General features: G+C 38.0%; 1 protein-coding gene across 2 annotated transcripts in view; it reads left to right on the top strand.

The window, feature by feature from the left end:
- Positions 1 to 27,132, top strand: part of rgs7a (regulator of G protein signaling 7a) — an 89,098-nt gene that overhangs the window by 36,979 nt on the left and 24,987 nt on the right. For both annotated transcript variants that reach the window (XM_065297355.2, XM_065297356.2), the window contains exon 3: positions 21,349 to 21,445. In XM_065297355.2, the coding sequence (XP_065153427.1) occupies positions 21,349 to 21,445 (97 nt within the window). The remainder of the gene's footprint in view (positions 1 to 21,348; positions 21,446 to 27,132) is intronic.

Genomic DNA, 27,132 nt, shown 5'->3' with positions numbered 1-27,132 from the left:
TTGTCAAAAATGACAATCGTTTCGCTAGATAAGACCCTTATGCCTCGTTTGGGATTGTTTAGAGTCCTTTGAAACTGCAATTTTAAACTGCATTAAAACTGTTACGTGTTGGGGTCCATTAAAGTCCATTAAAATTAGGGCTGGGCGGTATACCGGATTAAGGGGATATATCGATATGGGTTCCAGACGCGATGCTGAATTAGCCAATACCGTTCATATCGATATGGTTTAATGCAACTCAAGCGCTCATACACGCGCTCTGCGCGAGCCCGCCCGTCACAGCAAGTACGCGACATGGAGAAGCATGCAGAAACTCTGTGACGCTTGGATGCGCCTCATGAATGCGGACATTCAAAAACTGCGGCTGCTAGGGGTGGCACGGTTCACAAAACCCTCGGTTCGGTTCGTATCACGGTTCTATGGTCACGGTTCACGGTTCAGTACGGTTCTTGTTGTTATTTTTTCTTTAAATTTTTAACACTCCAGAAATGTATTATCTTATTAATGTATTAATTATCCATAATTTAGGATACAGTATTAAAAAAAGTTATATCATGTAATCATGCACAAACTGAATTTGACTTTAAGCACATTGGACCATCTCTGAGGAAAGCCAGATGAGATTTTGATAGAGCAAGAGGGAAGACATTGATGATTTCAACATGCTTTTCATTTAATTGGCAAAAAAGAGAATGTGTATTGCCATCTACATAAACTTTATGTGCATTTTTAGCACACAAAGATAACTTGCATTTATTAAAATGCCAACTTCAGTGTAGCTCTTAGATTTATCACTGAGAGGCTGCTTTAATACTGAGAGTTTATGTGGACGAGAGAGAAACATAACCTTTGCACCTGTAATATTAAAATCTCTTTAAGTCTGTTTTGTCCACTTTTGACCACTTCTGATTACTTTGAGGGGCAATTTCTGAAATAAGATCGCGCAACTTTCACACGCTAGCAAAATGAAACTACGCGGAAATCAGCCGCTTTAATTCTATCAATGAAAGGCTAAAAATAGCGCTGAATATGAAAAGACGTAAAACATTGTTGTCAGTACCTCAGATTAGATAAATGGTCGGAGAGAAGGCGATCTCCTGTGGCTGTTGGAGCATATTCAACCCATAGACTGCAGTTCTATCTATTGTTTTATTTCCGCTGTCATCATAAGTAACATGAAATAAAAATATGTTTCCACACACCAAATTTATACGACGCTGGCGCATCCTCCAACTGCGGGCAGACTTCCTTTTCTCTCCCACTTGCCATTTCTACACGTAACATAACCCGCAGTACTTATACTCCAAACGAGTCACCTCTTCTTTCGCGCGAAAGGGAAACACGCTATCTGAGGTCACATACAGGGCAGTAGACTACATTGCGCATGCCATGGACCGTTGAACCGTGCGGTACACACGCGCTCCGAACCGAGACAAGCGAACCGAACGGTTCGGATTTTTTTCATGGACCGTGCCACCCCTAGCGGCTGCATGCACTCGGAGGATTGTAATAATTGAGTTCAAGACTAAAATAAAATGTCTCCTCAACCTGCTTTTACAGAGAGATCATTGGAATTAAGTTACCGCTGCATATGTGTGCTTTCATCCCAGCAACATGTCTGACGCTCCATCACAACACCTATTTATCTAATACGTTATTGCAGTTATTTTTTCATCACTATTATAGCAGTATCAGGTAAGTGATACTGCGTTTATACTTTAGTTCGACGGGACAAGTGCGTAGATTAAACAGAAACTCCCAAGGAGTTTTATTTTATTTTTCCTCAGATTCAAAGCATAACAGCCACAAAGTCTCCGTTATTTAATTTTAAAACGTCACTTTAGAATTAGTAACAAATGATTGTGCTGCTTCAGTGAAGCTATTAGTGTGAATTAATGAGAAATAATTAAGTAAGGGATAATGTAGAGGCAGCCGGTAGTTATTGGGAAATAAGCCCCTTCAGTGTGATACAAGACCCTCCGCTTCGCGTCGGGTCCTGATCACACTGGGGCTTATTTCCCAATAACTACCGGCTGCCTCTACATTATCCCGCTTATTACACGGCTACTTGCCACATAAGAAAAAAAACTGGACATGAATATGAATTTGAAACATTTTATTGGCATATTTGTTTTAAATGAACATTTTTATCCTTCCACGAAACTTTGCACAGATGCATAAAATGATCTTAATACCTTATTAAGATCCTCTGCTTCATACTTGTCTGCTCCATTTTTTTCTCTTTAACCAGTCTTTGAGAAGTTTTAATGCCCATTCTGTATTTTTTTGTGTGTTGGCTTCGTAGCTGTCATGCTCTATTTTGTCAAGTTCAGTCTCAGTAAGCTCTCTGTGTCTTGTCGTGGTTGTCGAGTGTTTGTCACAAGATGGCGCCAAACAGACAGTAATCTTTATTGATCTTTATTGGCGCGGAGCGATTTTACTCGTGCAAGTAGTCCGGCTATGCGTTATTATTTTGGAGCGGTTATTATTTGAAAAGAACGAACCTGCAAATGTCTCAACTGACCAATCAGAATCAAGCATTCCAGAGAGCCGTGTAATAAGAAATAATAAGGGAGGATGTGTGTGAATAAAACAAAGACACTTTAAATGTGCTGAATGTGTGCGCGTTATAGTTTCAGTTTGCACATAGCCAATCAGATTCCAGAACCACATCTGTTCTATAAACTTAATTATTTTGGATCATATGTTTTTAAGTTTTGTCCATTTTTGTGACTGGAATACACTGTAAGGACAAAAGGACTGTGACACCCCCTTCTAATGAAGAGGTTTGACTACTTTAGTAAATTCTGTGAACACAAATCTTAAAGGGGCGGTGAATTCGTCGATTTTATTGTTTTATACTGTTGCCTGATGTCTACTTCTGATGTCCGCGTGGTTTTTACATTCAAAAACATCAAAAACAATAAGTAATAGGCTATTTTGTAACATGGATTAGTGGCTGTCTGGAGAAATGGTTCGTTTGAAGGGGCGGGCCGCATTGAAGACCTGGACGTAAACACCCACTGCTATGATTGGACGGCTTCATTCCCCGTCATTACATGTGGGGAAATGTTTTAAAAACATTAATGTGATAAAAATAGCAGCCGAACACAAATATGTTTGAGCCACAAAAGATTCTGGGTGCTAAATATGATACACATAAATGACAATACGTATATTAAAGTAGAAACAAAACTCGACGTGACTAAATTACCGTATACAACACAGTAAGCGCGCATCAGAATCTAAACTGCGGCTAATAAATCCTTATCAATAACTTTGTATAATTCGATTGTGCTTGTGAGGTTACTTTTACATTCACGTAATGTTAAATACCACAGTTATATGATAAAAAATAAGCTTTGTTGAGTGTTTGACCTTTCAAACGTAACTCGCCTAAATTACCGTATACAACACAGTAAACGGGCATCAGAATCTAAACTGCGGCTGATAAATCCTTCTTTATAAATAACACTGAATATTTCTACCGTTGAATTACAGTCGTGTTGTTAAGTGGTGTATCTTTATTAATCGTTTAATGTTTTTAGTACATTAAAACAGTCAAACATACGTGTTTAGACACGGATGTTACAACAGACATATCAAGCGATCTCTTCTAACAAAGCAATAGTGAAACGCAGTAACTTAAATAAAGTAAAATGTCTTACTGTGTATAATGCTGTGTCATTGTTGTCAGATCCAATATAAGTGGTGCTTTTAATCACAGTCTCTCTGCAAATCCAGCATCGACTTCTTTGCAAATAAATCCGTGTAACCAAAGTTAACAAACACTCCCCACACGAGCTGGAACTTCTTAAAAAGCAAACTTTTTCCAGGCATTTAATGTTATGTTCCAAGCCTCCGAATTAAAGTATTTAGCTTCTGTGTTGTTCCCACGCGGTTCTTCCACAACGAAAATGCGTTTCCAGTCTATCATAACAGATCACCGCGTCAAAATAAAAGTCTCTCAGAAAAAAAATGTATTTAAAAGTCATTTTGGTTACATTTGTCAATCTTTAAAGACATATTTACTTGTTGAGACACACGTGTGTCACGCGAAGCTGTGGGCGGGACTTCAAAAGTGGTCCTTGTATTTGGCTATGGGGCGGTGCTTCAATTCTACTTTGACGTCATAGATTTCCGAATTCCACACTGGCTTGTTTTACTGGCTTGGTGCCAAAAACAGTTATATTTCAGTAGCACGGACGTTTTCAGTTCTGAAACTTGCAGGATGTTCATTTAAGTATGATGACCTCTTATATAACAAATTATCAAGTTAAAATTGAGTATTTGATTCACCGCTCCTTTAATGCTACAGACAGTTCAGTATATTAATGAGAATTTTGTGTTTCTAATTTTATGGATAATAATTTCAATAGTATGGGCAGGACACTTTTCTATAATTATATTATAGATTAAAGATCATATTACATGATAATGCCCATGTGCACAAAACAGATGATTAAGAACTTCACTGGTTTGTATATAAAGTTAACCAAACCCAGCTAAACAACTTTGGTATGACAAACATTTACCACCCATCAAGGACATGAGCATACAGTCATTTCGTGTAAGATAAAGGCTCTAACAAAGATGATTTTTTTATATGGTACTGCATGGTATATAATTTTTGTTTTGATTTGAAGTGGAATAGATAGTTTATTAGGGAGTGTTTACAACTTTATGGTACAACAACTTCTGCCACAAAGATTATAAAGGCTTTGACTTTCAAGTAACATTTTTATCCTTTTTGTAAGAAATACCGGATATATATCGGATACCGGCATTCCTAAAAAAATACTGGGATATGAATTTTTGCTCATACCGCCCAGCCCTAATTAAAATTAGAAAAATCCTGGAATGTTTTAATCAAAAAACATAATTTCTTCTCGAATGAACAAAGAAAGACATCAACATTTTGGATGACATGGTGGTGAGTAAATTATCTGGATTTTTTTAAAGAAAATGGACTAATCCTTTAAAAGATCACATAACCATGTTTTACCTTGCAGGCAAGTTCAGCGCTCAATTAATGTCCTCCTACCCATTTGATAGCATGCATTTGTTTGTTTTGTGCACATTTGTGACAGAAAGTGTGACCTTTTTTTTTTTTTTTGATGTGTGAATGTGTTAGTGTATAAGCCTGTGAGTCAGTGTGTGTTTGCGCAGGACTGGAACAGTGCTTAAACGACTTCAAAGCCAGTAAATCAGTTGGAAACTTGAGGTGTGTGCACTTGCGCGTGTGTGATCTCTCTCAACAGATTGTGTGCTCTCTTATGCTCAGGACCACATCATGTTCTCAGTGAATTACTGAACAGTAATCTCTCTGATATCTGATTAATCAGAATCCAAGGCACTACTTCCAGTTCAAAAATATATAAAAAGCCTTTATTCAAAACATGGCTTACTTGAACAACATTAAAAATGATGACTAAAACACTGCACACTGATGCATTTCGGCCATCAAGCCTTCCTCAGAGTGTGTCAGGTACAAAATTAGTCACAGGTGAACATGTAATCAATTGCTCAGTAGGAATGGGAGAAACCAAAAATACCATTACAGGGGGAACAATAATGTCATAGATCATTACAAAGTATAGTCAATAATCACACATCATAATTATATACATTTTACAAATATGAAGTTAGATCCAATTCTTCATTCAAACCAGGAAAAATAGTAGCTTTTAGCTGAAAAATCCAGAAGGCTTCCCTTTGTAAAAGTCTTTGTAGTCGATCTCCCTTTCTGATAGATCCAGTCACAATTTCCAAACCAATAATTCTTAAGGTAGAAGGATTAGAGTCATGTGTAGATGCATAGTGTACTGCCATGGGGTAATCTTTGTTTTTTGTGCGGATTGCATTTTTGTGATCCCATAGTCTATCTTGCAGTCTACGTTTAGTCTGTCCCACATAAAAACAGTTACAAGGACATTGAAGCCTATAAATTACATGTGTACTTTTACAATTGATAAAAGATCTGATTAAGTAAGTTTTGTTTGTGCACAAATCTGCAAATGACTTTGTTTGAATTACATTCTCACAGTGATTGCAGTGTCCACACTTAAACATCCCTTGTATTCCTCTGTCCAACCACGTTGTCCGTTTAATAGAAGGTAGGTAACTTCTCACAACTTTGTCTTTGATTGTAGGAGCTTTTTTGTAGCTCACTATTGGAGGTTCCTGGAAGATCTCAAACAAACTTGGATCACTTTGGATAATTCCCCAGTTCCTCTTTATTATATGCTTAATCTTATGCGAGACAGTACTGAATTCCATAACAAAATACGGTCGAGTGGAGCTGTTCTTCTTACTTTTCTTTCTGAGTAGATCATCCTGTTGTAACGGTGTCACTTTATTTAAAGCCTGATCGACCACTTTTCTTTGATAACCTCTCTGTTTAAACCGATATTTCATGTCCATAGCCAGACGATTAAAGTCCGAATCCTGATCACAAATCCGTCTCAATCGCTGAAATTGACCCAGTGGAATGCTTTCGGTCAGGTGTTTAGGGTGAAAACTCTTTGCATGAAGAATGGTATTACGATCTGTATTCTTTCTGAAAAGGGAAGTATGTAGATATCCATCTTGATCTTTATAAATAGTAATGTCTAAGAAATTTATACTTTTCTGATTATATTCAAGGCTCAACTTAATAGACGTATTTGTGGAATTCAAATATGTATGGAAACTTTGTAATTCAGTTTGATTTCCTTCAAAAATCATACAGATGTCATCAATATATCTGGTCCACAATTTAATTTTTGTGAAAAAAGGATTACTCATACTGTTGAATACAAACTCCTCCTCCCAGAGTCCCAAAAAAAGGTTGGCATAATTTGGTGCAAAACATGCTCCCATGGCAGTCCCTTTAATCTGTTGGAAAAAATTGTCTTCAAACACAAACACATTATGTTTCAAAGTCCATTCAGTCAATGCCAAGATAAATTCTGCAGGAGGACTTTCATTCCTCAATTCAGATGTTAAATAGTATCTTAATGCTCGAAGACCTTCGTCATGGTTGATGTTAGTATATAGGGCCTCCACGTCCATAACTACCAAGAAAGCAGCAGGTTCAACATGCCTAATACCTTTAATTTTTTTAAAGGCAGTACACTATGCATCTACACATGACTCTAATCCTTCTACCTTAAGAATTATTGGTTTGGAAATTGTGACTGGATCTATCAGAAAGGGAGATCGACTACAAAGACTTTTACAAAGGGAAGCCTTCTGGATTTTTCAGCTAAAAGCTACTATTTTTCCTGGTTTGAATGAAGAATTGGATCTAACTTCATATTTGTAAAATGTATATAATTATGATGTGTGATTATTGACTATACTTTGTAATGATCTATGACATTATTGTTCCCCCTGTAATGGTATTTTTGGTTTCTCCCATTCCTACTGAGCAATTGATTACATGTTCACCTGTGACTAATTTTGTACCTGACACACTCTGAGGAAGGCTTGATGGCCGAAATGCATCAGTGTGCAGTGTTTTAGTCATCATTTTTAATGTTGTTCAAGTAAGCCATGTTTTGAATAAAGGCTTTTTATATATTTTTGAACTGGAAGTAGTGCCTTGGATTCTGATTAATCAGATATTAGTTCTAACCCAACCAAGAGCACCTTCTGGGACACACAAAGTGGTCCTTTCAGCAAGAAGCGCTCCTAGATTCTCTCTTGGAGTAATCTCTCTGATGTTGAATATTCAATTACGTGTAATGCTGGTTTGAATATTCATGTGCTTTTTCTGTGAAAGGGCACTCATACCTTAGGTCTCCAGGCAGATGGAGAATGGGAGGCTAGAAATGTGAGTTTGGGTGTAGAAATCACTGAAGTGCAAAGTGATTTTGAAAGGTACAAAGAGCATCTGTGCTGACTGTGGGAATTTGCATTTTCCTTTTTGAAATATATGGTTATATATAACGAAGGGTTATGACTAAGGGGAGGTTAAAAGGTTTTTACCACATAAGACTTCAAAGAAATGGTTGGTCTCAAGTTTGTTGTTTACTGTACTTAAACATATAATCTTTATGGTTTCTAAAAGTTCACAGTAATTACAGTAAATCAACTTTGAGGAAAAGTGTAGTTGATCTGTTTGAAACATGTGTTTGGTGCAATGTGTTTAGTGGAGTCCATGCCTTGATAGTAGAGCCCGACCGTCATTTCGGGGCGGGTACATTTCTTTGGACCCGAGAAGACCTCTAGTGTGCAGTTCATTTTCCAATTCGCCCCAAATTTGCTCAATTGGGTTGAGGTCCACACTGTAATAAAAATGCAGCATGACGTTGGTTTGCAAGTCAATTCAACTTACTATTTTAAGTTTTGACTGGTGATAAGTTGACATAACTTATAAAAACAAGTTTAAAGTTAAAGCTACATAAAAATATATGTTGATTTGACATCATGTGGGCCAGTAAGAAAATCTCCTCATGATGGCTCTATTCTATAATTTACAGAGCGTAATGAACACTTTGTAAATAGGGAGGCCATCATAAGAATATTTAGGTAATTTTCCTTACTGGGCCCCTCAAAGCCTGGACCTCAATTCCATCGAGCAAATTCGGGGCAAGTTTTTTTGTTTTGTTTTTTTATTTACACTGGAGATCTTGATGCCCAATTTTGATTTGTTGATTATATCAAATTTTTTTACGACCCACTTATACATCATCCTTTAAAAGCGACTTTTATCCAATATCTGCATTTACACTAAACACATGGAAAAACAATTCAAAGTAGACACACTGAGCTTTAAGAGCACCTGCTTTAAGAGCACCTATTTCATTGCAAAAAAACAACAATATTTTGTGTATTTGGTATAATACCATGTGTTCGCATAGTTTATGGTTAAAAAACACATTATTTTCCATATACTCGCATTTTTGTAGCTCCAGATTTCACTCTCTTCCTGAAAGGCATGGATTTGAAAAGCTCTGTTTCAGCTAAACTGTACATTGGGATTGGCCTGAAAACCTCTGACATCAGCCAGAAATGACGCTCCTTACCATGTTTGAAAGTTTTGGTCAAAATGCAATGCTAACAGGAGTTAACTAACAGGCTGTGAGTTAGGCTTGTTGCGATAGTCGGTGAAACGGTGATTACCGGTGCTTCAGCCTCTCACCGTTAGATCACTTGCCCACCGCGACACCGTCTTTCACCGTCGTTTTGATATTTTCTTGTAATTAAATCATTTAGTTTCGTTAGAGAGAGCAAATACTTACAACTGTATGTGTCTGCTGTCTGAATCTAGCGGAGCTGAACGCGCGTCATCACAGAGCAGCGGCTGCGGGTGTCAGATTTCATTAATTCCTCAGACTGCGGCGAGCAGACGATGGCAGAAGCCGCGTGCTTACTCGTTTTTGTTATAAGATGCATATATGATGTTTAATGTAGGCGAGATCGTTTTGTTGTTGTGTTTTTCATTAAGAATAATAATAAACCCATAATTCAAGCAGCGCTTTATGGAGAAATAGCCGGTTGCTCTGCTTGGGACTGGTGGGTTTCTGTCAGAAGTACCTGCGCACATTGACTCAAGCACTTAAACCAGCAGTTGCACTCGCATTTACACGCAAATTCATACGCGATTTAACGCAGCGTACGCAAGCGCTGGATTTAAACAACAGTTGCATCTAATTCAAAAGTGAAAGTAAAATGCGCACTTCTGTCCATTTATAAGCCCCTCCCACCCGGTGAAACCGGTAACACCGGGTTTGTCACGCGCTAATTAACCGGTGGGAAAATTCTGTCACCGCAACAACCCTACTGTGAGTCCAAGTGGGAGGAATTATGATAGTGTCGGTCTTATCTACATCACCAATCCCAGTAAGTAAACTGTTACCAATAATCCTTGTGTTTGTTGTAATCCAAGAAAAGAGATTTACGTTGGAGAGGATAACTCGCGTCATCGTTTACTTTGGGGTTTGTACCTTTTGCATATTGTTAACATGTCCTAATACACACTTACACACCAAAGGAAATGTAAAAACGGGAATTGGACATTAGGTGCTCTTTAAACCACAGAGAAACGTCATGATATGCAATGGACACAGACAAAATTATTATACAATATTTAACTACCGCTTAATTTCTGTAACAAGACAGAAAGTTCAGCATTACTCCACAAAGTGGAGCCGTCGCCCGTAATTGCACTGCTAAATAGAGCCTTGGGACGTCATCCGTCAACATCGCTTTTTTAATGACATACAGAAATATCCTATCTGTCCACTTCCATTGCAGATGCGAATGCATATGAATTTGATTCATATCAAATTTATTTCCACATCTGAATAAAACCTGAAAGCGATCTGAAAATATCTGAATCTATGCCCTTTTTTCCTACTTACACGTTTGTGGGTCATGTCCAATTTGTGCCATATCAAACATCATATTCGAGTCGCTTTAAAAACATGCAGTGTAAATGTGGCCTTTGTGTTGCTTTTTGTCTTTTCTGCCTAACCTGTCTCATTTTCTCTCACACCTCAGCACATCTATCTCTTTCAGCCTCTCTCCCTAGGCTGACATATGTATATGATGTCATCATCACCCTGGTTGCCTTAGAAACAGAAAGGGGAGGGAGCAGCACGAAAAGACAGGGAGTGAGAGATGAGGGGGGAAACGTACAGAAGAAATGTAAAATTCATGTCATTCCTGCAATAACCTTGCCTTATTCCAACCAATAACGCTTTGACTCTCCTATGATGTAAAAAAAGCATTAAAAGAGACTTATGTTCAAGCGATCTGAACCCAAGCTGTCTACTCCAGAGAGATAGAGAAAGAGAGGTGTGAGGTCACAGGGGGATAACAGAGCACAGGGTCATGGGTTTAAGTGAGGAGGTGGTGTTGCATGTGTTAAGTTTTTGTGTCTGTATATGCTAATAAGAGAGTATGAAAGATTTCTGATGAAGCTACTTGTTTTGTGAGTGCACACTTGCCCTTGACGAACAAAGGCACTTATAGTATATAGTACATTCTTTCTATCTCTCTCTCTCTCTCTCTCTCTCTCTCTCTCTATCTCTATCTCTCTCTCTCACAAACACACTCTACCCAGCATATTCCTTTCATTTCTTATTATCAGAGAGCTTATTCTGGATACATTTGCATTTGTGACACTTTTATCCAAAGCAAATAAACGGACTTATGTGTAATGTCTAGGGATTTAACCCATGGCCTTTGCGCCACACAAACTGTATTAGTATCAAGCATGCACTAGCATACACCAAAAAGCTACAAGGAAGTATTGTGGTATTATCATGTTTTTTGGACATTAGTACCATGGTATCTTTAAATGTGATCCTGCATAGCTTAATAGAAGTGCAAAAGAACACATACTGTATAGGGCAGAGCAGGGGCGAAAGTACAATTTTTCAGAAAAACGTAATTTTAAAAGATAATGTTATAGACAGAGATATATTTTTGCTGTGGTCAATAACTCACAAGTGTGTTCTATCAATACCAGGTGGAATTTGGTAAAAATATAAAACGACTTCAGTATAATTTCACTTTAAACATAAGTAGTGAATTGTTACTTTCAGTTTTATCCAATGTTTCAAAAGCAACCAACAGTACAAACTTAAATTGTTGAGAATAAAAAAAAAAATTCAACAGTTTGAACATTATGAAAATGAAATTAAATCAAATTAGAATAATATAAATTTTCAACATAAACAACACTATTAGCAGCGGGACAAAAGTGACAAGTACTACCTTTGACTTGACAGGATCTCCTCACATTTAAACCCGATTAACTTTTATTTTGAAAAACCGTGTTAGAGCACTAAATAACCTGTAGACTGATCAGTACTTTAACACATGAAACCAGAAACAAAATGCGTTATAAGAAAAAAATTACCGCTTTAGGAATTTACTTATCGGTTGAAAACACCTTTCTGGATCTACACGCAGAAAACGGTGAGTAAATAACGCAATATTTGTCAGGTCTGTCAAGGGTTTGTGTGTTAAAGATGCTGTCATAGTTTGGGATGCAAATGTTATCAGGGCTCGGAGAAAATCGCTTTGTTACTTTCGTCCCACATTACTTTTGCCCCGGTTCTCCCCTACTAATAAAAAATGTATACAAGTATATATTAATATATATGTCTCTCTGGATAAAAGCGTCTGCCAAATGCATAAATGTTCATATAAATCACCTTGCTTGAAAAAGCATTCAGTGCCATGGTAATAAATTACCATCACTGTACCATAACTCATGGTTGGTTATCATAACAAACTTTTTTGTAGAGAATATTGCCTCTCTGTTTCTTGTCAGTGAGTTCGAAACCAGATTTCAGAGAATGTGATGTACCAGGTGTAAAAGTCATCCTTTGCTTGTGCATTGGTGGTATTATTTACTTGGCTTCTTCTGAACAAACCGTACTCTGAAAACCGATATGCCAACTACACTGAAATTGCTAAAAAATAAAATTATCAACCTAAATCAAATATATTCAGCATAATAGAATGCAGCTTGCTGTACACGAAAATAAAGAAAAAAATGCTGCTTCTGAAGTGAACAACATACAACCCCAAAACAGAAAAAGTTGGGACACTGTAGAAATTGTGAGTAAAAAAGGAATGGAATAATTTACAAATCTCATAAACTTATATTTTATTCACAGTAGTATATAGATAACATATCAAATGTTGAAAGTAAGATATTTTGAAATGTCATGCCAAATATTGGCTCATTTTGGATTTCATGAGAGCTACACATTCCAAAAAAAGTTGGGACAGGTAGCAATAAGAGGCCAGAAAAGTTAAATGTGCATATAAAGGAACAGCTGGAGGAGGACCAATGTTTAGGAATGGGAATGTTGTCCTATTCTTGTCTAATACAGACTTCTAGTTGCTCAACTGTCTTAGGTCTTCTTTGTCGCATCTTTCGCTTTATGATGCACCAAATCTTTTCTTTGGGTGAAAGATCTGGACTGCAGGCTGGCCATTTCAGTACTCAGATCCTTCTTCTATGCAGTCTTGATGTTGTAATTGATGCACTATGTGGTCTGGCATTGTCATGTTGGAAAATGCAAGGTCTTCCCTGAAAGAGACGACGTCTGAATGGGATCATATGTATCTAGAACTTGGATAAACCTTTCAGCATTGATGGTGCCTTTCCAGATGTGTAAGCTGACCATGCCACACGCACTCATGCAACCCCAAACCATCAGAGATGCAGGCTTCTGAAAAGAGCGCTAATAACAACTTGGGTTGTCATTGTCCTCTTTAGTCCGGATGAAATGGCATCCCAGTTTTTCAAAAAGAACTTCAAATTTTGATTCATTGGACCACAGAACAGTTTTCCACTTTGCCAAAGTCCATTTTAAATGAGCCTTGCCCAGGGAAAACACCTGCGCTTCTGGGTCATGCTTAGATATGGCTTCTTTTTTGACCTACAGAGTTTTAGCTGGCAACAGCGAATGACACGGTGGATTGTGTTCACTGACAATGTGTTCTGGAAGTATTCCAGAGCCCATGTTGTGATTTCCATTACAGTAGCATTCCTGTATGTGATGCAGTGCCATCTAAGAGCCCGAAGATCACAGGCATCCGGTATGGTTTTCCGGTCTTGACCCTTACGCACAGAGATTGTTCCAGATTCTCTGAATCTTTGAATGATATTATGCACTGTAGATGATGATAACTTCAATCTCATTGCATTTTTTCTCTGAGAAGCTCAGAAAACTATTTTTCGCTGCAGCATTGGGGGAATTGGTGATTCTCTGCCCATCTTGACCTCTGAGAGACACTGCCATTCTGAGAGGCTCTTTTTATACCCAATCATGTTGCCAATTGACCTAATAAGTTGCAAATTGGTCTTTCAACTGTTCCTTATATGTACATTAAAATTTTCTGGCCTTTTATTGCTACCTGTCCCAACTTTTTTTGGAATGTGTAGCTCTCTTGAGATCCAAAATGTGCCAATATTTGGCATGACATTTCAAAATATCTTACTTTCAACATTTGATATGTTATCTATATTCTACTGTGAATAAAATATAAGCTTATGAGATTTGTAAATTATTCCATTCCTTTTTTACTCACAATTTCTACAGTGTCCCAACTTTTTCTGTTTTGGGGTTGTACATTTTTACCTCAGTTTGAACTTTAAGCAAGTAATTTCTATCCACTAAAATACAATCGTAAATGTGAGAATCCACTGCTATGTATCTTTTTCTTTTACTGTAGCCTGATTAGCTCTTATTCGACTCACCGTGTGGATGTGTCAGTATTTGGTCTTTGATTCGGCTAAGTGTTTGATCTGGTTCCTTTTTGGCTTTTTCCTGTTCTGTCATTGGCTGGAGCTTGTATCTGTGGCGGCCCCAGATGTGTGATCCCTGGAGATAAACCACCAAAGGACAATCTGTTTTCAGAAAAATGTGTACATAAATTGTCCAGATTTTGTACTGCTTGTTACTTTTGCACATACACAGTACATAACAACAGGTTGATTTGAACAAAAACAGCTTATTTTGCGTGTGTTTGGCCCGCTGCCTTACTTAAAGGAATAGTCTACTCATTTTCAATATTAAACTATGTTATTACCTTAACTAAGAAGAGTTGATACATGCCTCTATCATCTAAGTGCGTGCACGTAAGCGCTGGGGCGGGCTGCAACACTTCGATAGCATTTAGCTTAGCCCCATTCATTCAATGGTACCAGACAGAGATAAAGTTAGAAGTGACCAAACACATCAACGTTTTTCCTATTTAAGACGAGTAGTTATATGAGCAAGTTTGGTGGTACAAAAAACGTAGCGCTTTTCTAAGCGGATTAAAAAGAGGAACTATATTTTATGGCGGAATAGCACTTTTGGGAGTACTTCGACTCGGCGCAGTAACACCCTCCCTCTCCCATTATGAGAGGGAGAAGGGGAGCGGATTTTTCAGGCGAGTTGAAGTACTCCCAAAAGTGCTGTTCCGCCATACAATATAGTTCCTCTTTTAAATCCGCTTAGAAAAGCGCTACGTTTTATTTTGTACCACCAAACTTGCTCGTATAACTACTTGTCTTAAATAGGAAAAACGTTGATGTGTTTGGTTTAAAACACATCAAATTATTTTTGCAGTTTGGTAGGGGTGACCCCGAATAGTCGAAGATTCGATGCATCGATAGGAGAAGCCTGATTCGACTACCAATCTCACAGTCGAATCGTCGCAGATGTGTTATGAAATCAGGATCATTCAATTTTGGCTGTATATGGGTGCACACATTATCTGATTTCACATATAACAGCTTTCTCACAATATATTAATATACTGCATATTACGATAATGCTGCAAATAATATGTGAAGTAGCAGCATTCAATAAATATTTTTAAAATGCGTTTATAAATCCAACAACCCCTGTGTCCGGGATACACGTGCATAAGGTTTCTGTGTTAATAAACCATTGCCTCTTTGTTTCTACATTTAGAAGACAAAGCTGGCAAATTATATTATGCCTTTCATTCTTTTAATAATTTCTATATTTTATTTTATTTATAAATCACTTTGGGTTATCTGATTTAACTATTTGGCTTGTGTTTTGTTTCCGTGCACTTGATGCATTTTGCATATTTGTTCTGCACTTTGTTACTTCTGACCTTATTTTATTAAAAAATTGTATTTATTATAAATGTAAATTCTGATCTAATTTAAGTATGTAAATTTTGAATAGCTTTTCGTTGTATCGATGTTGCGCTATTGCGTGCTGGCCATGCTTGCGCATGTAATTTAGCCGAACGGGCTAGGTGCTCTGCGTCTCATATTTAGGAGTTCATCAAACTAAACATTAAAAAACGGATGTTTTTCGACGAGTATAAGTTTTTAAAATGTATTTAAAACAGATGTGTTATCTTGTCAAAAGTTAAAGTACAAAACAGGTAAGCCATTTTTTTAATTTAAGTGATAAATCGGAAACTATCTGCACCAAACCTATTTCTGCCTGACACGAATGCCTTTCTTGTGATTTAATATTATGGTCGGGCGGTGTTCATTTTCAAATGATAGCAAAGAGATTCCTAAAATAAATAATATCATCCGGTCTTTCTGTATCTAAAGTTAATACAGAGATGATCAAAGTCAAAGCAAGCAAGCAGGTATTTCTGTGCTAAATAATAACGCGTAGTGTCTATATAATCATTAATTTCAGTGTTTTTCTTGTTATAAATTAACGTTTAATGAATTGTAAATAAAGATTAGTTTTTATCATTTACAGTCACAATCACAAATTATTTGTCATTTCTCATTTGTCGGGGTTTTTTGGTCATGACTGCTTTGACACGCTATCTCCAAATTAAATAAAAACACTGAATTGTAGCCGGAGTTTCCAAGGCAGAATCACCTTTGTTATTTTTTAGGTTTAGTTATCAAAATGTATTTTTGTGTGATGTTCTGTAGATCGTGGCTTTAAAATGTTATGAGGAATAATTAAACAAATGTTGCCTTACATTTTACCTTAAAAAAATATATAAATGCATCGTCAGTTTTGTCTTCGTTTATTACTTGAAAGACAGTTTTGGTCACTTTATCAGAAAGTTGTTTATGTGTGCTTCTTGTGAAAGAAAATAAAAGTTACCAATTTGTACTTGGTCTGGCCCCCTTCCAACCCATGCACACAAACATAGATGATTCGACTATCGGTCGACTATGGAAAGATTCGACAATTCTGATTCGAATATGTAAATCCTTGGTCGAGGACACCCCTACAGTTTGGAAAATATTAACTACAGACAAAAGACTCCACAGAACTTCTCTGGTTTGTCTGACATCAAAATGGCACGAGACAGACCTTAAAGAAGCTCAACTAAAATAACAACGAGCCTTTTACTCCCTCCAACAGAGTGCTGACAGTTTTTCAAGAATTTTTAGCCATAGATTGGCTGAAGTAGACTACAGCTGATGCCAGTGATGCATTTGGGAGTTTTCATCATCGCACATCATTGCATGCTGTGGCTGAGATCCTTATCTTTACCTCTTTTCTCTCTCTCTCTCTCTTTCTCTCTCTCTCTTTCTCGCTTACTCTGTATTTCTGTTTAAAATGGTTTCCATTACTGTCACAAAGTGTGAGCTGAGTGCTCTTATGTCTCTCATTACCTTAATTTAGCTCTTTATTGTTTGCCCACCAGTCCAGCAAGCATTTTAAAGAAAAAGTCTCTGTCCCCGTGTGTGTGTGTGTGCGTGTGTGTGTGTGTGTGTGTGTGTGTGTGTGTGTACACACCGTATGTGGCTATCAAAAATCATCTCATTACAGAATATTTAAAAACAAGCCTTTTAGAGGAGTTGCCTTAACAGTTTTCAAAGGAAGTTAACAAGATATCCTATTAAAATACTCTCCACAGGCATCACAGTCTGAAGAAGCGCACTTCCCATCTCACTGGCGGATGTGTACTGGGTTTTCCCCATGGGCCAGCAGCTCTCTTTCTCACACTTACTCACTCGATCTGTGAACACATAGGTACAAGCTCATACTTTCACAATCCCTTCTGCACATACCTGTAGGTACATGTTTACATCCCTCTGTGTGCCACACATCTCATGGGTACATGTGGTTGACCTGATTTTGATATGGTTTAATGCTAGAATGATGTTACAGCAGCTATGGTATAGACCACATGTGTGACACTTTACAGTAATGTTCCATTCATTAAATCCATACTCCAGCCAAATATTAAAATTACCCCATGATTTATTCACCCTCAAGCCATCCAAGATACAAACTGTATGTCCATTATTTTGGAGTTATTTTAGTAAATTTCCTTGCTATTCATGGCTTTATAACGATAGAAAACAGGGATCAGCAAACAACTTTTGAATTTAAACTCCCAAAAAGTGCATCCATCCTTCACAAAAGTAATCCACATGGCTCCAATGGGTTAATAAACCTTTATAAACTATAATAACTAGCTTCTGGTAATGACACCAAGTTTTGACTTGCTTGACTTTTGGATTACTTTTGTGAATTCTTAATTCTTTTCATAAAAAAAACCTCAAAGGGCCCCATCTTGCAGTCAGCGCAATTGACTTTGTCAGTGACGCATGTATCATTCGTATTTTGCACCGGCGCACAGCGGGTTTTTCCCTCCACAGACGCACTTCGGCAAACTAGGGAATGAACTTGCCCTTCCTGGGCAGTTCAGCGCAAAATAGGAAGCGTGTTCCGGCGCAAACCATCCCTGATGCTATTTTGCAGTTTCAAAAAACAATTGCGCCACTGACCAGAAAAAACTAGTCTAAAGTCAGTGGCGCGTTGTTCATTATGCTATTTTAAGGGTGCATGCATAATGTATAGCGTGCACAACGCGCACACACTTTGCTTATCTAATCTACACAGATGCAACAGTTATTTTTGCAGATCATAAATTGTTACAATAAAAAATATTAACACATGAGATAAGGGAAATCATTGTGGTGAGCATTGTGGTGATAGTTTTTATTTATTTTGTGTGGCTGCGTTAAATTATTATCACGCAAATAACGTTTAAAATATTTTCATAAGTTTGTTGTGTGGCTGTATTACGTTTATTTTATGTAAATAATAATTAAAATGTTTTCATAAGAAACCTTAATGTATGTGAACTTGATTTCTAAGTGTACTTTGGGGTTGGACTACTTGCGTTTCTTGGCTTTCAGCGGTGAGGGTGGACGCAGCGATGTCCTCTGCTGGCTTCTGTGTAGAGGCAGATCCACCTCCCGTTACACGGCGTGGCCGATTTATGCTGGCAAGTTTATGATTCCCCCGTCTCCTGACATCATTGTAGTGCTTGCGGCACAACGTCCTGGGGATGCCAGCTGATGAGACAATTGCGGCTATTTCCTCCCACGCCTGTTTAACCGACGGCTGTGAACCGCTCCTGGCGTGCGCCTGGTAAATCCGTCATAATAATAGCAACTCGCCATGGAACTTGCGCACTTGCGTTTAAAGGAAATGTTGGATGACAGCGCCCAAGATCCGCCCACAAAGTCACTTGCGCTTTGCGCTTCGCACTTGCGTTTCAGATCCTTAAAATAGGGCCCAAAAGGTGTTTTTCTGAAAGATGAACTTGTGTATATCGGATTGCTTAAGGAGGAGTAAATCTTGGGGTAATTTTGATATTTGGCTGAAGTATCCATTTAAAGAGACACTCCTTTTCCAACTCCCTAAAGTTAAACATTTGATTTTTACCGTTTTGGAATCCATTCAGCCGATCTCCGGGTCTGGAGGTACCACTTTTAGCATAGCTTAGCATAATCCATTGAATCTGATTAGAGCATTAGCATCGTGCTAAAAAATAACCAAAGAGTTTCTGTATTTTTCCTATTTAAAACTTGACTCTTCTTTAGTTACATCGTGTACTAAGAGCGATGGAAAATCAAAAGTTGCGATTTTCTAGGCAGATATGGGCAGGAACTATACTCTCATTCTGGCGTAATAATCAAGGACTTTGCTGCTGTAATGCTGCAGCAGGTGTAGTGATATTACGCACTGCTCGGAAATAGTCCCCTTGGTTACTTTCAATAGCAGGGGACTATTTTCGGCTCCTGCGTAATATCATTGCATCTCCTGCAGCCATGTTACAGAAGCAAAGTCCTTGATTAAAACGCCAGAATGAGAGTATAGTTCCTAGCCATATCTGCCTAAAAAATCGCAACTTTTGATTTTCCGTCGGTCTTAGTACACGATGTAACTACAGAAGAGTCAACTTGTAGCCTCTTATGGAACGGCTGAAATTCCACAAGGGGGCGCATTTGTTCCTCAGACGTTGCACAATAAACATGACATCCGAATATATTCATTATAAATCATGAATGAAAAGTGAGATTCGAACGAATGTCTGTTAGTGAACTTATTGTATACACTATTTATATCGTAATTCGGTCAGAAACGTCAAGATTGTGAGATGAACAAATCGTTTTGGATTAAAAGGCTTGGATATTCCATTTCCTTGGAATTTTGGGGATTTATGAACAATTTGTTTTGGACAATTTCACCGAAGCGGATAAAGGAAAGATTTTGAAGGTAAGTAAATATCCTAAATCGGCGCCGCCCGGTTCAGGTAACTAACAACTAGATTACAGTTTTATGACTGCTAAAATTCATATTATGCTTTCTGTGTGTGCTTAATGGAATCCCGAAAGTCTAAGCTTTACAACGATGTGCCGCATGACCGTTTATTTTGAAGATTTAATGCTTCAAAGTTACAATGACGTAATGCAGCCTCACGTGCAAGGGAGGGGGTGTGCCGTGTACGGCACAGTGTTCCTTATCAGGTTAAATAGGAAAAATACAGAAACTCTTTGGTAATTTTTTTTGTGAGATGCTAATGGTCTAATCAGATTCAATGGATTATGCTAGTAAGCTATGCTAAATGTGGTACCGCCAGACCCAGATATCGGCTGAATGGATTTCAAAAAATCTAATGTTTAACTCTAGGCGAGCTGGAAAATTAGCATATTTTCAAAAAAAGTGGAGTGTCCCTTTAACATGAACTAAAATGAATATATGCTGTAGAAGTATAATTTATTGTACATTTACTAATGTTAACAAATAAAACATTATCGTAAATTGTTACTGTCACATGGTCAGGTTGTGAGTTCCCAGGCGACGCTCTGTACTGCTTGCCTTGTTAACTCAGACACTCGAAGCGTCTCTGAGAACAGTGTAAATGTCATCAGATCAATGAGTGGGTGACGTGATCGGTCTTGCTCTGCCCTGGGTTTCTCTTCATCTAATAAATAGGGTTGTTATATCGAATGACTTCATTTACTAAAAGCACAGTTGATCCTTCAAACTACCTTCGCAAGGGCTATTATCACAGTTTGTGGCCACATACTGTGCTGTGACTGGCTATATTGTTCAGGACATTGAGTGCAGGTTTGCATCTTTTGAATGGAGTCATTTAATCTAGCATAGATTGGGAAAGTAAAATAGACAAAGTAAAGGACACACAGCCTTAGCATTTTTTTTACAGTCGGGAAGGGTTAACCCAGTAAGGAACGGTTACAGTTATGTTTCCAGCCTGGTTTGGCAAGGCACATTCTCGGCCCAGAAGTCTCAGAAAGGCTGTCTTACCTGAATCATGCTGATATGATGCAGTGATCTTATTCTAATGTATGGTTTCTGTTCAGAATATGAATTTTAAGTGTGCAAAGTCATTCATCAGGCAAACACAGGGACTCTGAACCCGCATAATAATGTGTTTAATGTGTGTCAGTGTGTGTGACTCACTGCCACACTCCACACACACTTCTCTCTACTGTGTCATATGGGACACAAATCATATTTTCTGCCCTACTGAATATTTACACAGACCTGTGTTCGCCTTGCAATTATTTTGGATGTTGCAACTGTTTAGTCTAATATGTCACTCTCTTTCTCTCCCGTTCAGATGGAGGATGTTATTGCCAGGATGCAGGATGAAAAAAACGGCATACCTATTCGTACAGTGAAGAGTTTCCTGTCCAAGATTCCCAGTGTCTTCTCTGGTAATTCTCTTGCATTTGTTTATTCTACGCCACATTTTCATGCTGGCACTGGGAAAGCAGAGTCTGCTGGAGCTAGTACCCCACAGCAAGCCCAAAAACTAGTACAATAAATCCTCAGCCAGAACTCAGAGTTCAGAGCCAGTTTGAGGCCTTCATGGCCTGATGTCTGTTGAGAGCCTGAGAGCCTCTCTGGACAGCAGAGTTCTGTATAAGACACTCAATGTATTCTGATTGCTATACATGGGTTTCAGCTGGCGTCACTCTCTTGTCTTCCGCCATTTTGAGGACCTGAAGTGGTCGCAAAAGAACTAGAAGCTATGCCTTCAATATGTTGTGAGCATCAAAATCGCTATTTTTACAACACTAAGAAGGCTCGACAAAACATGATATTTTGCTCGAAGTATCGCCTGTGTCTCTACACGTGAACTCGAGCATTGAGAACATTGTTTGTGAACAAAGAGTTTACTAAAAAGAAGGTTTTGAACAACTGACTTTGGTTGATTTGGCTTCCGCTCGCCGCCATCTTCCCAGTCTAGATGTATCGATCTGCGAATGGACCGTAAGGAGGGAGGAGAGTAAAGATGGATAGCTCCTAAAGCATAGTTCCATATAAATGCACAGATAATTCGTTGTTTTGTCGCAAGTGAAAAACAATATTGACCTTCTAGTTGAAAAAGGAGCCTCATATGAGATTCATTCATTCGCATTCAGAAATCGATTATTTCCGTCTGGCAGGGATGACGAGCAGACACCATAACAGCCAAAATCAGTTGTACAAAACTTTCTTTTTATTAAACTCTGTGTACACAAACAATGTTCTCAATGTTCGCGTTCATGAGTAGAGATCCAGGTGATACTTCGAGCAAAGTTTCATGTTGTGACGCGCCGCCTTAGTGTTGTAAAATAGTGGTAGTTCGGTAGCAGCGAACAGCGGCTGGAAGAACGTATCGGGGATTGAGTAGGCATCACACCCAAACCAAGGTATATTTTTTTAAAGTCGCATTTCTTTTCATGACAGTCGAGGTGCGACATGTTGTCTTTCGTAGCCATTTCCCGTATCCATAAGAATCATAGACAGTAAAAGATAAGAAATCCGTAAATCGTAGCAAGCCAGCCAATGCTTGTCAGTAGCCTACTGGTACTCGGTAGGTCCTCAAGATGGCGGCATAACGTAAAAAGTCACATGACTGAAACCCATGTATAGGGGTGATTCATATATTGCATCTTTTGCGGGCTCAAGTTCATTATTTCAAATGTAGGTGCGTGGTATGCGCGCTTATAATGGAAGCAACGCACTCTGTTTTTCCAGGCGTGCCCGCACCGCATGGAGCTAAAACATTTCAACTTTTCAGAATGCCGCAAGTACACACCGCAGGTCATGTGACAAAAACCTTACGCGCCTAGCGTTTTCCATGCGTTTTTTAGGCACAACATGTGAACCGCCCCTAACTGGGCATATTTGTCTTATATGGTTCATTGTGACACTTTTATATCCAGTTATTTCATATTCATGATTATTGTCAAGTAGTGGTCGACCTATAGTATTATTTATTTATTTATTTTTTTAGTCGATGCCAATATCGATATTAAGACAACGATATTAAGACATGGCCGATAGGCAGAAATGAGGCCGATATAACACAAATGTATCACAGTAAATGACAAACAAACAGAAAATTGGTGAAACGACATAAACATTTGTTATGGATAATATTTATTACTATTTTTAAATATACCCTTTTAAATCTTTCCCAGCCAGCATTTTAAAAAAAAATTGCCAGCCAGCGCCAGCATTTTTCATGATTTTCACAAAAGTTTATTGCTGTCACGGCTAGTCTGTGTCATGTTTTGTGTATGTCTCCGCTTACGTCATCTGGACTATTCACAGACTGATTGCTCATCTCACCTGTTCCTTGTTTAGTCTTTGTGTATTTATACTGTTGTCTGTTTCACACTTGTCGCCGGTAGATTGTCATTGCAACCATGTCTGTTCCCTGTTTTGGATGTTCCTGTGTTTTGTTACCCGTTACTCCTCGTGTTATTATTTCCAGTTTTATCATTAAATGTTATTTATTTGTCCGAACTCTGCGTTTGTGTCCTCCCTCCACTCCCGCGTCGTGACAGAATAATCCGGCCAGCATTGGACGCAGCGAGTTCGCGGAGGGCGGCTCCCCCAAGATTTTCATCGAGGGGGAGTAGTGACATCGGGGTTCGTATTCCATCATCCCTGATGTCTCTTGGGGACCACCGTGAGGGATCGCTCGCTCCTGCGGGAGGAGGATCGGCCCAGGTGGTCCCCCAACGGTTGAGTCGTCGTCGACGGTCCCTCGGAGGACCACCATCCTGCTCGCAGGGGATCCGGAACGGACCACGCCCGATCATTTCCCCGGGGTGGCTACCGAGCGAGGGTCTCCGTTTCCGCGAGGGGATGGGAGATGATTTACGGGGGCATCTGATCGTCGACGATTCCCAGGAGGGGGGTAATTCGTCTGCCTCGGTTCTCGGAGAGATCGCTCCGGTTCCCCTGGCGCAGTCCGGCCAACCGTTCCTGTTGGTCTCGTCCCGGCGGCTGCCGGCTTCGCCAGGGTCCCCAAGCCCTCCACCCCTCCCTTGGACTCTCGCTACCAGACTTTGTTTTTGTTTTGTGTTTATGTGAGTGTCTGGTAGCCACTCGTAGAGGGAGGGGTTATGTCACGGTGATCCGTGTCATGTTTTGTGTCTGTTCTATATTGTCATCACCTGGACACTTGTTAATTATCACATCATTCATTCCACCTGTGTGTCATTAGTCTTTGTGTATTTATACCAGTGTTTGTGTCACACTCATTGCCGGATCATTGTCATTGCTACCCCGTCTGTTACCTGTCTTGGATGTTCCTGTGTTCACTGTATTCACCATCTTATCCCTCGTGTTTTATTATTAAATGTTATTTATTTTTGAACTTTGCGTTTGCGTCCTGTCTCTCCTTCCGTGTCGTGACAATTGCCTTCCAGAAAATGTTCTTCTTTAAATAAACAAACAATATCAAATGAAAGAACAGACCCTCTGCTTTCAAACAAAAAAAGTTTCATCCTACCTTCATTAGTTCTCTTTTTATCAACTCTCAAATATGGGTAGGTCTCTTCACAAACAATATTTTTGCAGGGGATGAATTTTTTCAAATACGCCGCACTTTGACAGCACAAATTGCAGATTCCCGTGTGCAAAATATGTGGGGCTTGCATGATTTCATAATCCCCGCATTTTCATAGCAAAAATCACATATATCTTAGCAGAAAGTTGAGAATTTTTTATTTACCTCACACAGGCACAGCCATGTTCCCTGTTGCCATGGGAATGTTATGAAGTGACTTGATTATGTGACGTGAACATCATTGAAAAGCTGCAAAAGCTGAAAACATTTGTCCGCAATTTCATTGCATAAAATTGCATAAATATCCCACATATTCCATCGCATTTTTTAAGAAAACGTGCCACAAGATCAAGGATTTTTGCCCACAACAATCACAAAAAAAACTCCGATATTAAATCTTTCCACAGATACAAATACAGATAATGTGGTGGTTATATTAACTTGCATATAAATTCTTATGATTAGATTTTCTGAATGTTATTCATTCATAATGACCATTAATATTGAAGATTAAACTAGTGATGTTTCTTTACATTTTCTATGCAAAGAGACATTTTACTGTTCTCTTTTAAATGACAGGATTGTCATTGCCATGATTATCAGCTGTTTTTAAACTATCGGCTGATAGTGTGAAAATTTGCTTTTATTGTCCAATACCAATTATTGGCCAGTGGTGCATCTCTATGAATAATGATTGGTAATTTTACTGTCTGCCAGACTTTGGCTTTGAGTGTCTTTTTATTTTTATTTATATAACAACAAATTTAAGTAACAGAAAAATTTAACTGGCTGATTGAAAAGATAAAAAAATCCAAATATTGGCCGATATATTGGCCACTGCAAAATATCGGTCTATCACTTTGTTCAAGCTAATGTTGATGGATTTGTTGCATGCTATCAGTATCTATAGACAATACTTTTAGATCATTTTTACAAATGAAAGAAGGCCTGTATAATGAATCGTTTGTAAACAGAAATTGTGTCATTTTAAATTCGCAAAAGCTAATACTATTTCGATTAGGGACTATCAAATAGGCTAACAAGCATCCACATAGTCATTGATATCTTGCTTCCTGCGCATTTTATGTTTGATGTAAAGTGTAACCAATAGGGGCATTTTAATACTGCATGTAATGAACAAAGAATTTTCTTAATTTGTCATGACAGATGTCATGAAAACTTTATTTAAAAGTTTGGCCATAATAGTAACACTTTACTTGAAGGGGTGTTCATAACATGACTGACATGACACCTTCATAATCATGACATGAACATGAAGGAGGTTTTATGCACGTTTATGACAACTGTCATTAAGTGTCTTTCGTTCAATTATGTCATTTGTAATGCAAAGATGACATTGTTTGAGATGTCTTTTATGACCACTTGACATTAACCTATACATCATAACTTGTCATGACAATTTAACAATACCAAGACAACATCTGACCCCTTTTTACCAATGATACAAATTGAATTTGTCATTAAAATGTCATTAAGTGTTAATACTCTGTTATATAGTTTTATAACAGCTTCATGAATATTTTTCTTGACCTCAACTACAGTGGTACAAATACAATTTGTCATTAAAATGCCATTAAGTGTTAATACTCTGTCATATAGTTTTATAACAGCTTCAAAAATATTCTTCAGTTTGTAAAGTTTCCTCCATGTGTTTAAGAAATAAAATCAATCACCCAATAATAATAATAATAATAAAAATTATTATTATTAAACGTGATAAAACTATATTTTATTGCATTTGGAGACAATCACCTAAAATTAAATTGAAACAGTAAAATAATGAGTTAAGCCATGCAGAGTTGGGCCCATATCGCTGGAAAAACTTAATTGTCTTAAATTAATTAAATAAATGTTTTGTTTGTTTTTTTCTTGTACTGTATGTCAGAACATTTCAGAACTCTCTGTGTGAGGAAGAACAAGTTTCCGTAGTTGTCAGTTTCTTATGTATTGTGCATATACATAAGTTAAACAATGTCATCTTTGCAATAAAAATGACATAATTGAACAAATGACACTTAATGACTGTTGTCATAAAATCTCCTTCATGTTTATAACACATGTCATGTCATGATTTTGATGGTGTCATGTCAGTCTTATGAACCCCCCTTAAAGTCCTAAAGAAAGTCATAAAAGTCTTAAAGAAGTCACCCAATTGTGTACAATGACAATAAAAATTCTATTCTATTCTATTCTTTTTTATTCTATAGAATATTCTTGTGAATATCTTTGAGAAGAAAAGAAGAGAATAAAAACAATCCCAATTAACAGACGCTTTAATAGTTCAAAGTGAATAGTTAAAGGGATACTTCACCGATTTAGCATTCAGCTTTGTTTCTGTAGAAACCCGGCAGTATTACTGAATGACCATGTTTCCCTCCATCATTTCCCCCTGAGAGGAGAGATATCTGCATTTTGGTTCTGCAAAAAAGTCCTCCGATGATGTAATATGACGATTTTTGCATCATCGGAGGACTTTTTTGCAGAACCAAAATGCAGATATCTCTCCTCTCAGGGGGAAATGATGGAGGGAAA

The sequence above is a fragment of the Paramisgurnus dabryanus genome, chromosome 17, assembly GCF_030506205.2.
Source record: "Paramisgurnus dabryanus chromosome 17, PD_genome_1.1, whole genome shotgun sequence".
Lineage (NCBI taxonomy): Eukaryota > Metazoa > Chordata > Actinopteri > Cypriniformes > Cobitidae > Paramisgurnus > Paramisgurnus dabryanus.
Note: the sequence above shows the minus strand (reverse complement) of the source record. Positions and strands in the feature narration are given on the sequence as shown.